This window comes from Orbicella faveolata, unplaced genomic scaffold (genome assembly GCF_042242905.1).
Source record: "Orbicella faveolata isolate gen_17 unplaced genomic scaffold, um_ofav_v1 contig_34, whole genome shotgun sequence".
Classification (NCBI taxonomy): Eukaryota; Metazoa; Cnidaria; class Anthozoa; order Scleractinia; family Merulinidae; genus Orbicella; species Orbicella faveolata.
The window spans coordinates 28,824,701-28,839,402 of record NW_028301563.1 but is presented as its reverse complement, the minus strand read 5'-3'; the positions used below and the strand labels follow the sequence as shown (position 1 = coordinate 28,839,402).

At 39.5% G+C, this 14,702-nt stretch overlaps 2 protein-coding genes across 2 annotated transcripts; one reads left to right on the top strand and one right to left on the bottom strand.

The window, feature by feature from the left end:
• Positions 1-1,381: 1,381 nt before the first annotated feature.
• LOC149105642 (BTB and MATH domain-containing protein 38-like) lies at positions 1,382-2,153 on the top strand. Its single transcript, XM_089271105.1, has one exon. It carries the CDS (start codon positions 1,424-1,426, stop codon positions 2,123-2,125), a length of 702 nt encoding a protein of 233 aa, XP_089127231.1. The 5' UTR covers positions 1,382-1,423; the 3' UTR covers positions 2,126-2,153.
• Positions 2,154-2,251: 98 nt separating this feature from the next.
• Positions 2,252-14,498, bottom strand: LOC149105641 (translation initiation factor eIF2B subunit delta-like). The gene is made up of 14 exons (XM_089271097.1): positions 14,420-14,498; positions 14,217-14,275; positions 13,560-13,826; positions 13,193-13,262; positions 12,493-12,581; positions 10,917-11,008; positions 9,920-10,043; positions 9,310-9,386; positions 8,595-8,697; positions 8,096-8,226; positions 6,883-6,974; positions 6,061-6,146; positions 4,945-5,125; positions 2,252-4,224 (listed from the first exon to the last, which is right to left on the bottom strand). Exons 1-14 carry the CDS (start codon positions 14,442-14,444, stop codon positions 4,019-4,021), a joined length of 1,602 nt encoding a protein of 533 aa, XP_089127223.1. The 5' UTR covers positions 14,445-14,498; the 3' UTR covers positions 2,252-4,018.
• Positions 14,499-14,702: the final 204 nt, after the last annotated feature.

The window sequence follows — 14,702 nt, the reverse complement described above, 5'->3', positions numbered from 1 at the left end:
CAATACAATATTTTGCGATTTGCTGAAATGAGGAGCCCTCTGCTAAGATAAAGTTTCTCCAACATTTTGCAGTTATAAACCCGACTGATTTTCAAACGTAAATGTCCCTACTTTAATTAGCCACTCGGAATGTAGTCCCCCCCCCCCGGGAATCTGAGATTATTCTCGGAATTTAACGGTAGGCTTGTTTATGTCATAGCAGTTGCATGTGGAAAATAGGAACAGATTTACAGGGAAAGCTTCTACCCCTCCCCCCACCCCTCTCGTCCCCGTCTCTCTTTCTCTCTCTTAGCATCACCTTTCCGCGAGGCGTAACAGAAATCCACGGGGCAACTATCAGCCAATAGTTCCTCGAAAGAAACACTCCGTTGTTTAAAGAGACGGTGAGTAGCGTAGCCCGCAATCAGAGAACGGCATACGTGATAGAACGCTACTAGACTTATAGTAAAACTCCATAGAAACACGGAGAACATGTTTTCTATTTCTTTAATAAAATGAGCATTCAATATTACGGTCGAGAACTTTTGTGGGGATCGAGGAAAGATTGACGAGGTACGCGAAAATTAAATAAACCTAGTCAATCTCTTAAGAGCTGGCGATTGAGTAAAAGGAAACTTACTATAGTTAACGTTTCTACCAGGTTTGATTTTTATCGGCGTGCTATTGTGATGTGTCGCGAGACGTTATACAATTCATCGGGCCACCCTTTGATGTTAGCGAAAGAATAGGCCTACATTTTCAAATAAATTAGCGCTTCTTCGCTATCAGAACCTCGGGCAAGTTGTGCGGCTAGAAACGATGAATCGCTTGTCATTAACCCGAAACTATTGCCTAAAAAATATTTAAATGTGATCAAACATCTGGGATGGTTTTCAAAATGAGGAAACTTCGCGGATGTTCAAGCGCGTTGAACTGAAAAGGAGTGGAACACATACTTCAAAAAAAGCTTGGTCGATTAAAATGGCTGGGACTTAAGGCATAACTATGCTTAAAGGACTATCTGACTTAACCGAAAAAAAAAAAAGATCAGTAAATACGAACTTTAAAATACCCATTGGTGAGTGAACGTTGAAGACGCCAAAATTAATTATGCCCTTGTGCCGGTATACACAAAAACAGACGCACATGCACAATGGGTTATATGAATTCAAATCAATACTTCACAGACCGTTACATGTAGTAATGGTACTCGGCCAAGGCTGAATTCCAAAATAAAAGTTATTGTTTTATTACCGGGATAAAAGATATTGCGTTTATTTCATACAAAAGAAAGTTGCTCAAAATGCGAGCTATTGTTTCGCGAGCCAATGAAAACGCTAACATGTGAGCAAGTGAATACGGATGCAAATTAGATAACCGAACCAAAACATCAACAAAAGCCGGCTCGATCAAAACGTGGAAGCAACGCTCATTTTGGTTTTTAATGGAACAGGAAACAGTCATCGAAGGAGATCATTTGCTACGATTCACGGATCTACCCCGTGATGCGATGATAAAAGAAAACATTTTCCACGCAACTGATTTCTCCAAGCCATGGGCCTCAAACGATGTGATATTTGTAGTCGAGGAACAAAGGTTTTATGTTCATCAGTGGATCTTAACATGGTGGTCTCCGGTATTCGATAAAATGTTCTCGTCGAACTTCGCTGAAAAGACAAAAACAGAAATCCCTCTTCCAGGCAAGAAAAGCGTTGAGTTTCAAGAATTGATGTTGATGGTTTACTCTCTCGCTGAGAGACCAATGACAATCGAGAATTGTTTGCTCTTGTTGAAGCTTGCTGACGAATATCAAATGGAGTTTCTTCTTCAGAAGTGTGAGGACTTTCTGGTGGCTGCTTCTGATTCCATCTACGCTGGTCGTTTGAGCATCCACGAATTTTTCCCCGATTTTTCACCACAGCCATCCAAACCCGAGAAGGAACAAGTTTTAGCCTTGATAATAATTGCGCAGGAATATAAACTGGACAAGCTTTTATCGGATTGCTTACACGAGGCTCGTTATTTCAGCCTGACAGAACTCAAAAAGGAATATAAAGAGTTATGCGATCTGCTTGAGCCCGTTAATTATTGTCGAATTCTTGAAGGGATCATAGAGCGAATGGAAGACAGATTCTGTGTGTTTTGATAACCTTGCCTTAATTCAACGCGATTTTGTTAAGGAAAATTGCATATCCTTTCAACTTCATTCAAATTTCTACCACAAAAATTCGCACCAAGATTGGGCAAATCTTACTATGACAATTTTCTTCCCTTTTGTTTCCTTTTTTTTTTTACAGGGATTAGTGTACACTGCTTTGACATCAACGCTACTTTCTTGAGAATGCACTGTAGCGCTGGCGACTAACACAGATAGCTTGATCTTGATTTCTTGTTGAGTTTAATCATTCAGTACTTGCTCTGTTTCAGTGGACCTTGATCAGTTGCTGTTTGGTTCAACTCGAGAGGACTCATTGTCGCTTAAGAAGAAATTTAAGGCCCCGTCCAAACTATACCGGAGAAATTTGATTACGGCGTGTTTACTCTGAAAACGCCTCAAATGTTTTCCGTCCACACTACGCCGGAGGAATTTGAAAACGCAACAATCACCGGTCATTTTGGAATTGTGTTTGAGGAAAACTCATAATATCATCGTTTACGAAAAGCTCCGTTTTCAAACTGTTTTCCATCCACACTAAAACGCATAGCCGGCGTTTTCAAATTCCTTCGGTTTGCAAAGCGTTTTTGTAAAGCTCCGTTTTCGTGACGGATTAGTGTGGACGGTAGGCCTAACCGTACAAATAACGCTGCGTTTCAAATTTCTCCGGCGGTAGTATGGACGGAGTCTTAGAAAACCAAAGTCGAGCAATTTGACTGCGGTAAATCAATATAACTTTTTTTATCATTAAGGCTAAGAGTGACCTCATTACTTTTAACAAAGGACTTCAAGGTATTGTGATCTGTCAGTTTGTTTAAAATACTTAACGACAAAAAGATCACAAGGGTTTATTGGTAGCGCAGCAATATACGCTAAGATCTCCGCCCAGTCAAGAAATCGAGGTTTCAGTTCGCCGTGAACTTTATCATTGGCATGAAGTGGATAAAACGTGTATTTAACGTTTTATATTCAGTGAATCGTGATGTAATCCGTCCTCTTCGTCACCTCGAACAGCCTAAACCTATCTTTACCCTTTGCTACTTCAACATTGAAAGAATTTAAAAAATAACAATTACTTGAAACATGATAGAAGGATACTAAAGATCCCTATTTAGGTAGATAATTATGATAATTCTTCGGTTTTTTTTTTCCAAATTTACATTTTTAAATACACCTGGTTAGCGTGGAACCACGAAATGTTTTTTTTTTTCCACGTTACGGAAGGCACGCTTGTCGTACACGTTCGGACTGTCGGTATCTGCAGTTGCAACAATCTGGTATTTTCCCGACCGCTAATCAAGACGGACGCGGGCTTTGGGTACAAGATATTCTTTTTGAAGTGCGTATAATAATTTTTGATTAGCTACAGAACGGAGTTTTTCGTAGTTCAAGATCACTCGACGGCTACTCTGTCGTTACATTTCTGTCATCTTGTTTCTAATATGATACTCTTATGGGTAGGGCAGTTATTTCACGGTAAGTTTGATTTCACGGGATAACCGAACTATTATTTAAATAAACAAATGTGCCGTTTTTTAAATGTATTATTTAAGACGTTAATATAATTTTGTTGTAATTCTATTACACGTGTGAAATTTACATTTTTAACGTAAGGTTCAAGATTACACCCAGCTAGCACCTCCGAATTCAGTGCTAAATCGAGCAAGTACGTCCCCAAGGAGAATTGCCCTAAGGAAAGACCCGAACAGTTTCCGACTTAAATAGACCAATGAGATGAAGGTACGACCTCTCCCCGACAGATGCAACGTCAGCTCGTCGTCACGAAGATGTGTCGTGGTACTTAGCGATGTTTCTCTTGTAAATCGCGGGCTCAGTCGTGTTCAAACTGAGAGGGATACGTCATGTAAGATGAATTGCTATATTCTACTGCTGCTCAGGATTCTGCACTCTTAGTACCACTGGCACAGATGTACAGGGAATCATTCCTACTTCAGTAATCACCATGGAGACGAAATGGGGTGGAGTGACGTCATACACGAGGTTCAGTAAGTGAAGGGAATTGACGTCACGCCAGTCAGACAGAACATCCGGGCTTTCTCTGGTCAGCGGTACTAAGTCATCTGGGTCGCCTGGAGAAAAGATCGTTAAGTCCCGGATTTTAAAATACATCTCTCACCTTGATCGCGTCTAAGACTATGACGTCACGACAGCACTGGCTTGTCTATTGCCTGACGTGTATTTACGCGCCGGTGGAAAATTTGCGCGCTGTAACAGGGAAAATTCCTTTCCCAGCAGAGAAACTAACAGACTGGGAATGAAGGCAATTTTAGAAAGTTTACGATAAGACATGGATGTGAATTAACAAGACAATAAGATTATCAGGAGAGCTCGGTCTTGGGACTCAATTTGCGGGTTAACTTCTGTTGAGCTTATACCAGAATTCAACAAGGTTTCTGATTAGATCAAGTGACCCATTCCATAGAAACTTCTGGATGAGATAATGGTCCTTCGCAGGGTTACCTCCCAACATTTCTGGGCAAGTTGCTCCGACAATTCTCTGGGACCTATTTATAATCCTAGGTGGAGACAGGCCCCTCTTGCCCAAGAACACAACACAATAGGGCTTGAATGAGGACCACTCGATACGCAGGCCAGCAGTACACTAACCGTTAACATCGGTGCATATGAAGGTGCATATCGCAGGGGCAAAATAATGAACTGCACCCAAAAAGTAGACAGAGATATGCTCCAGTGAAATGTCCCGTCGAATGTATCGACCTTTAGACCACCGCTTCTCCAAAAGTTTCGTGAAGGGGAAGCCTACTGTCGTAAATTTACTATTTTCTTACTCAGTTCGTTGGAAACAAAAGAGTCAGTCTGAACTCTGTCGCAGAACTTGTACGTCTCACAACAGACCAACACCGGAACGTTAGAGGCCTGGGCCATCATAGCCACCATGGACGAGCCAACACGTGACTTGACGTAACCATTGGCGAGCAGGGCGTGGGCACCAAGGAACACTTTTGATACCTAGAAAGGAACAGGTAAAGAAAAAATTAACATTGCATGTCATGCTAACATGCTCACATGACAATTTCCATCTTTATTATATGACTGAGAAAATTACTTCATTGTGATTGACTGAGAGCAAGCCAATTTATCGTTAATTCTTAATTTGTACTGCAGTGTAAATTAGCGCACGCGCGTTCGCAATTTTCTCAGTCATATAATAACTGAGTAATCGTATGAAAGCTCAAGCAATTAAGGATTTATACGTCTTATAATACTCATGATATTTGAAAATTCTATCAAATTTTACTAGCCTAGAGGCTCGTGCAATTTTGAGAGAATTTTCAAATATCATGCGTAATGTAAATCCTTAAATTGCATTCATATGATTACCTATACATATGATCTTATTGCTCCAAAATATGAAAAGCAAAAAATACGATGAACACAAACCGTGCAAAACAGACGAAATTATTGGCTATGTTTAGGAATCCTTTTAGTCGCGAAGGCAGCTAATTCGCAAAGAAATGTAAAGGGACTCTCTACATAACGTTAAAAGATAATTTAAAAACTTTCGTTTTTCGTCAATCGCTTTCAAGACCCGCTTCATTTGCCATCTATCTGATACAAATTGTTCATCTTGCTAGATAAAATAATACGACAACAAAGCGGATAGCTACTCAAAAATAAATTGCAATGTTTAGAGAGGAAGTCACATCAGCCTTAGCTGGTTTTCATGCAGTTCCTTTGTCCTGGTCGAGTTGGAATTTGAAAATGTTGGTTTTTGTGGAGGGAAGAAAACCGGAGTACCCGGAGAAAAATTTTCGGAGCAAGGCGAGAACCAACCACAAACTCAACCCACATATGGGCACCAGGCCGGAATCGAACCCGGGTCACATTGGTGGGAGGCAACCGTTCTCGCCACTGTGACATTCCTGCTTCCCAAATACACCAACCTCTTTGATGACGTAAGAAATAGCGCTGATCAACACATATGAACATCTTATCCCGTGTTTCACCAATCTTCGTAGACACTCCCGACCTGTTGAAGACAAAGATTTTAAACAACTTAACAATTTGAGTATCAGAACAATTTTTTAATTTCCTATTACCGTACCCAAATTCACAATAGCCAATCAAAAGCAATGTATCCTGTCGTGATATCTTGCGATATCAACTCACTGGCTTGGTATGGCTAGACCACGAGTAGTAACCCCTTTTTCGCTTAGTGCCTTAGTCCGTCGAGCGTGACCGTAAATAAGCCTCGAGAGGAAAAACTGCCCACGCGAAATCCTGGGAGCGTAAGAAGTGCCCACCAGGATTTCGCGACGACAAACTAAGCGAACGAGGAACTATCCGTAGTCAAGGTATGGCTGGATTTGTGGCCGAATTTGGGTGCAGTTAATACGTAATCATACCTTTTCATGATCAGTTTGTTACGCGTCGTTGGCATATCAGGTTCGTTTGGTTTCGCATTGGGTATTTTGGTTCGACAAGACTCGCCAAAATACGAACCATGACTAGACCAAGCTCGCTTGATATACCGCCGAATTGCACAGAAAAGGCACAATTAGGTTTAAATAAGGAAAGAGCCCACGAGTGTGAACGGATCATTTGGCGGGAAACGCCAAAACCTGTCGTAATAGTCGTCACGAGACGAAAATGTCCGAAGCTTGACCGAAGGCTCTCGGAGAACACCGAGAATTGCCGAAGATGCTTAAAATTAGCTTCCACTGGTTAATTAAGGCTGTACTGCGACGAAAAAAAGCACAACTTACCTTCAAACTTTGGTCTGGAGTCAACAACAACCACTCTGAATTTCTTGCCGGCATTGTAGGCATCTTTCAAAATTTTCAAAACTAAGGAGGAGCTAGAGAGTAGAAAGTAAAAAGTAAAACGCAAAAATTGAGAATGAGCTACCTGAGAAGCAAATTATTAAGGCGGAGAAATTTGAAAACGCTTTTACTTCTACCGTTAGGCCTACCGTCCACACTAATCCGTCACGAAAAACGGAGTTTTTCGAAAACGCTTTTCAAATCGGAGGAATTTCAAAACACCGACTTTTCGTTTTGGTATGAACGGAAAACATTGTGAAAGCAGAGATTTTCTAAAACGATGGCGTTACGATAATCATGTGACTTCTCTAACAGAGTTTTCCTCAAACACAAATCCAAAATGACCGGTGATTGAAGCATTGTCAAATTCTTCCGGCGTAGTGTAGACGGAAAACCTTTGATACGTTTTCAGAGTGAAACCTTCGTTTTCAAATTTCTCCCGCAGAGCGTGGACGGGGCCTGAAGATCGTGAGACCAAAACCAAAGTAATCACTCTAGCCAATCACAAAGGACGCAGACAATACAATGAACCAATCAAAACACCAAGAAAATACATTTAGCTGACGCGCGAATCACGATTGATTTTGGTTTTACTTCTGATTGGACGAAAGTGTGGCGCGAGTTTTCAAAGCCAACCGGTAGCGTAGTTGATGCAAAACCAAAGCAAATGCGAATTACTTTCGACATTAAAGTGAAAAAAAAAATTGTTCAAATGTTGTTTATAGTGATCAATGCGCTTAGCTACACCTAGCTAGTTCTCAGGCATCTATTTAAACTGACAGAAACAAATATATCAATTGAACATAATATATAGGGTTAAAAATCCCAGCTGGCGGGAAACAGACCAGATGGCTATTTACAAGCATGACCGAGGAGTTGAACTAGGGCCTACCGAGAAACAAATCCGGCTTCGCGGTCAGAGCGGGAATTGAAAACGCGACCTCCGGATTTCAAGTCGGCGCCCTAACCACTCCACCACACTACCTCTAAATCGCTTCAACACAAATCTCTGTAGAGCTCCGTCAAAAGTATGTAACATTTGCAGTCCAATTTCAGTCCTTTATTGAGCGTCAAAGAGATGAGGGCGTAAAGGGAAATATTCTGTTCTTTTGTGCTTCTTTTAGAAGAGTTTACAAGAACATTTTATGATACACACCAAGCGTATGTGAGTATCACATCTCCATCGTTGATCTTCGTTCTTGCATATGTCTCGGAGATGGCAACGCCGGCTAAAACAATTTTTTCCTTGATAAACTTGTCGATGCTCTGTATAAGATTCCTCTTAGCCTGGAAAGAATAAAAAAAATCTGTTGAGGAACTACATGTACACGTACGTGGAAATGTACACTGCGAGCAGTCTTCCCCTTGCTACTAATAAGTTATATATAGTTACAATAATTTTGGAAATACGGAGCGGAACAGGGGGACATCACCTCCCTCCCCCCACCTGCCCCCCACTGGTAACCAATTCCGACACTTTTACACACCCGGCCGCTTTGATCACAAGCAAATAGCGCTGCGCCTACTTAACATTTTCCTCCTGCTATTTGAGTTCAATTTGAAAACCCTGAACTGAACAAAGCTTGACATTTCCTCTCCCCATCACCCAATAAACCCCACAAGCTTATGTGTAACTGTTACAAACATAAACTAACCCGATCCTCAGCCATGTCAGGTGGTGTGTGAGTGATCTGCAGCTTTAGATATTTAATGGCATTGCCCATACTAACAGACAGAGGCCGACATTGAGTCAAAAAACTGAAAACAAAAATAAAAACAAAACAAAACAGATTTGAAGAAAATGTGACAAACACATTTATTTATCTACAAGGCAAAAGATGTCCTCACTTCTCTCAGTTTTGTCACTGAGTCACAGGCGACCTGTGGAGTCAGGCCTTACAGACGTAGTATAATTCAGAAGTTGAAACAAAATGTTTCAATATATTATTGATTTTAGTTTCATCAATTTGTGGAAATGTATCATTCTGTGACATAAAAAGTACTACCCCGCTAGGATGCATAACTCTATTCAACATTCATATACTACCATCGTTTTTGTATCACTTAAATCTGTAAAAGTTTTCACATAACTAGTTATAATTTAGTGAATTCAGTGTAGAAAAGTTCAAAGTAGAAAAACTGTGTCCTTAAAATTGAACACCTACAGGTCTGCATAATGTAACAAACTGCAAAAAACATCCATAACATTTGACCTGCCTGTTGCACAAGATCTTTGGACATTTTTTAACTTGTATTTAAAAATAAAAGCATGGTGTGAGTTCCAAGTTCATTTAGTCAAAGAACATTTGAATGAAAAAAGAGAGAAGTTATGTGCTGCACAACTGTCAGCGACAAATTTGCATCCTTTACCTAATATTTGGTTTAATCTTTGCATCAAGGTCTCTGCAGAGCTCCTTCTGAGGTGGAGTGACATAATCTGCAATCAACTGCACAGAGCAAGACATCATTGAAATCAATGTTTTTGTAACACCCCATTACCCTATGTTCAGCCCCTGGTTCAAATACCTTTTATTGGTTATTCTAATTTCTACCTGTTTACTGTGCATTTTGCTTACAGTGGATTATGAGAATTTAGTGTTACGTATATCAACAGCGAAAAATGAAAATGACTGTACAACAGTCATGCGGAGGTGTGTTGGCCTCAATTGGTTAGAGCGCTCGACTCTGGATCAAGCGGTCAGGGTTTGAGCCCTAGCCAGGGACATTGTGTTGTGTTCTTGGGCAAGACGCTCTACTCTCACAATACATGCACCTATCTTCACCCAGGTGTATAAAAAGGTACCAACAAATGTAATGCTGGGGGGTAACCCTGCAATGGATTAGTATCCCATCCAGGGGGAAGTAGAAAGACACCTAGTCACTCCTTGCTACAGAGAGCGGGATAAGCCTGATGGGCCACTTGGCTCATGTACAGACTTAACCTTAACCTTTCATACAGTAATCATGGTAACCTCTTTACCTTTTTGAAAGCTAGCAGCAAAGCAACACATCGTGCATTTGATCCACAAATGATCCCTTTAGCATACTGCACACCAAGTTTGATTACTGCTGGATGAATGTTGCTGTTCCCTGCACTTCCCAAACTTTGTGGACAAACATAATTCAACATGTAAGTGATGAAAACCACAATATTATTATATTCTACCTACAATTCAGTATTTACATAAACATATTCTGAACATGACATCAGAACTAATGATCTCCATTGGATGCAGAGCAGTATAACAAACAGATTTTTATCAATATAGCTGGCTGTATCTGTAATTTATAATTTAAACATACTTAAGCAAATCTCTGGAAAGGTTCAGAGATTTACAAATGCAAGTTAACCCTTTAAGCAATAGAGCACTTTTACCATGTTCACTTAGCCTCATCTTAACACCAGGAGGGTTGGGAGAATTCAAGACAGTTATGCCAACCAAGACATACATGTAGTCAGGGGTTTGCATAACTTTCAAGAATTCTCCCAGCCCCCCGAAGTGTTTAGATGAAGCTATGTAAACATGGAAAAAGTGCTCTAAATATTGCTTTTAATAATAATTCTCAAAAATACGTGCAACATCACAACCGTGTTTACATACTCTTATCTGAACACACCTATTGGCCAATGAGAGTGTGCATAGTAGCTCAGTTAATTACTTTATAACATCGCATGCAAGCTTTTTACTCATTGTTTGAACCATACATGTATAACAACTGCATATTTATAAAATAAGATAGAAGGTACAAGCTGGATTTAAGAACAGTGTACAGTAAATAGCTGCAGATCTATGCAGTTTAATGCTTACAAATAATGACTGATCATTTTTCCATAAATTTAAAAGAAAGATGGCACAAAAATCAGAAAGGTAGGTTGGGATACTGCTACATAATGAATTTCAATGTTCAAATTCCAACTAAGCACCAACTATTTGCATGATATCATACACATACTAATGACATTGCATGTCTAGTACCTTATTTCTTGTGTTAAGGACAAGTCCTTTTCATATTGATGAAGATGAGAAAATAAACCAACTTTCTTCTGAGGGGTTGTCCGTTGAGGGACCTAGAGAAAATTTTTGATCAAAACGTGAGCAAAAAATAACCTCAATATTCGTAAAATTAATCATAAAAATTACAATTTCCTCGATTGTGATTGGTTTAAAAAACTCCTATTTTCCACTAATTCACTTGCCAATTTGTTATTGGACAGTTTGTTATTGGACAGTTTCTTATTGGACAGTTTCTTATTGTACAGTTCAATAAGCCAATTACATTCAAAGTTGTAGTTACAAGCGTGCATGCATGCACGCTTGCTTTTGTGTTTTTGGTGTCTAATTGCCGGTAGGAGGCACGGTGGCCTTAGAATGTTTATATCTCCTTTATAGGTATTTTAATGCAAATTTTCCCTTTCTTTCATAACTTGGCTATTCTTCTTTTCTCGGAAATTGTAATTTTTATGATTAATTGGTAATAAGACTTTGCGTCATTCAATTCAGTCTGTAATCATACTCGTGATAAACAAATCGGACTTCCACTCACAGTCGTCTGATTTTGTTATCACTCTTATGATAATAGACCAAATTGGACTCCACTCAGTCCTACAGTATTACCATAATTACAAACTACATGTAAAACAAAAGTTTACTCTTAAAATAACACAGCACTGAATCCCATTGCATGATGTACAGACATGTACACTTACAAACATTGCTAGAATGTGACTACTGACAGTAAATTTCATGAGCCAAGATTACTTTTCCCAGTTCAGAATCACTGCTCAGAATATTAATGGTGTGATCAAACTGATCGATATGTTAGCTAGAAAAGTGAGAAAATTAATTTTGTTACAGTTAAAGTACTCGGTACATCATTCACCCAAGGGTGAACAATGAATTAATTATAATCTATTGCAAATTTGATTATGTTTCTCTTTCAGCAGACATCATGTCCCAAATGAAGAGCTGAAAATTCAAAACAAAACTCCATCAAGTTTTTATTGGCACACTGTAGTTAAAATGGGTACAAAAAGCACATGTAGTACCCATTTCAACCACTAGTAGCCACTCTGAACTCCCAAAAATTGTGACACTCTAACAGAAGTGAGAGGAAAAGCCTGCTAAATCCAAGAGCTGTTATTATCTGAACTTCTCAAACTCATTAATGATTCATCAAGTTTAAACAAAGGAATCATGACTATGATGGTGTTTGGATTATATCTGATCTTAATTAACATAGATTTTAATCATTTTATTTCTCTGTTTTCTCCTTAGTTTTAGTTTCGATTGAAAAGATATATCAAGCACTCAAGGCAGTGTTTGACCACATTTCCAAACACCTGGAAGTTCATAAAAAAATCTCCCCTGTGCATCGTGTTTTCAACTCCCTTCTCAGTGTTTACAAATGTGATCAAACATGGCCTTTCATGTCTGGTATAGTACTTCACAGTATTTCTACAGAAACAAAGTTCCAATGAGGTACATGTGCACATAAAATTTATTATTGTAAGAAGTCCACTAAAAAATATTGTTAACTTGTTCATATTCACACCTGCTGTCTTGCTAATTTCTTGGCAACCTTCTTCTGAACTTTCTCGTCATCAGCTTGGAGATCGTGAGCCACCTGAACACGGTGAGTACCTACCAGAGAAATAACAAAGATATTTTATCAGGGAGCCCACATCACATGTGTGGTTTTCAGAGGGCCCCGGCATAACTGACAAGCTCAACGTTTAAAGTCTCAAAAGCATCTTAGCTTTTCTATCTCTAGAAAAAGGTTGAAAAAGTTATGTATTCAAAGCCAACAAAAACCTCATCACCAAATACTGTAATCATAACAGTTGAAATCAATGTTGATACATGTTTCTAGCAGTAAAATCTGTCTTAAAACCAGTCTGATTTTGTCCCATGTTCATTGTGATCATACAGTACAATGTAATTCCTTTTCAAAAGGAAGTACATGTAACAATCACACTTGTTTAAAAACCAAAAAAGCAAAAATAAATACCCATCATATAGAGATCTGTATTTGGAGTTCTATCACAAGAACTCTGCAGGTAAAGCAGGGGCGGATCTAGGGGAGGGTGTGGGGGGTGTGCCCTCCCCCCCCCCCACCCCCGAGATGTTCACCATTCCTTAGTGGTGCACCCCCTCCTAAAAAAAACTAATGGATCCGCCCCTGTAGAGATGCCTTAATTCTTAACTATTTCGTATCTCTTTGCGAAACTTGTGAAATATAACAGGCAGAGTACCTTCAGTACTGGTTTTGTGCTTGATTCCTGCATCAGCCTGCTTTTGGGCTTTCGCTGCCCGTTGTGCTTCCTGATTGGGTTAAATTAAAAAAATAATTACAGGATGTTGACGTTTAGAGAGGTATGCGACAAATGCAATTTATACAGCAATGCAATTTATACATTTGAGTACGTGGGTACAGAAAATATCCCTGCCCACACCAAGGATGGTCACTGGAAATTCTGACGGGGTGGGGGATCTCATAGCCAAATTTTAAAGGGAAAGTACGAAACTAAACCTTGAAATTCCAGGGGAGAGGGGGTACAAACCAAATAACCATCCATACAATTTAATCATGAAAATTTCAAAATATATTAATATGTTCACCTGTTTGGCTCTCCTTTCAGCTTTTAGCTCTGCTTTGGTCTTCTGTGGCTGATCACTGCTGTCACCCCCTGCACCAGATGGTTTCTCGTCCTTGCTTGGCACTAGTTTATCACCCTTACTTCCACTGGGCTGCGAGCCAGCTTTCTGTTGTTGTGGCACTTGTTCTTGCTGTTTTTGTTTGTGTTTGTCTTGTTTTTTGCCACTCTTCTGTTGTTTGCCTCCTTTACCCTGCTGTTGGCCTTTTGCAACTTTTGGTTGGCCTTGAGCCTGAATTTTACAATTCACAAATTCAAATTGTATTTATTGGGATATTTCTTGGAAGGCTTGCAAACTTGATTCCAGTTACAGATTTGAAGAGCAAAGCAATTTTTTACAGAGTTTTTCGGGGGTTAAGACATTTCTAATTATTCTATTTGTGGGTTTGGACATTTCAAATACATGTAAGCTTATATTTCTTTTGAGGCTGTACGAACGAAAAATGATCATTTTTAACTGTATTCAGGACAATTTGGGCGCATGAAATTTAAAGGATGGATTTGAAACAACAACGATAATGCGGTTCTATAGAGAATTTATAGATTTATTTTAATTCACCAGTCACGTTTTTAATAATAAAAAAAAAAACCATCGATTTGAATAGTTATTTTCTAATCTCACTTTCTTTCCTCCTTCAGCGGCACTTGGCGGTCCGACTGGTTGGTTTTCTCCCTTCTTATCTGGATAAACAGGAAAGGAAAACAACGTAACGTAACATTCGAACTACGAAAACAACATAGAAAAACATTAATACTCTGCAATGCTGATGCGTTTGTTTCAGAAAGACTGCACAGGAAGTAGTTTTCTCCCGGGGAGTTTTCTACCTTGTGAATCGCTAGCGTCCGCCATCTTGGACAAATGTAACCGCTGGTCGTCTAGTTCTCGCAGGCTCTGTTATTTGGAGCTGACACAAGAAGATTCGTAACCAAGCTCCCTCCAACGCTTGTTTATTTGTTGCTTGCTTGCTTGCTTGTTTATCGGCATTCTGGGTCGCAAAGCAATTAGCCAATCAGAGTGCTTTATTGCCGGTCCAATATTTTCAAGCAGCGGGTAAAATTTTTCCACAGCTCTTTTTTGACTATGATATGCTAATAAGATAGAGCTGGG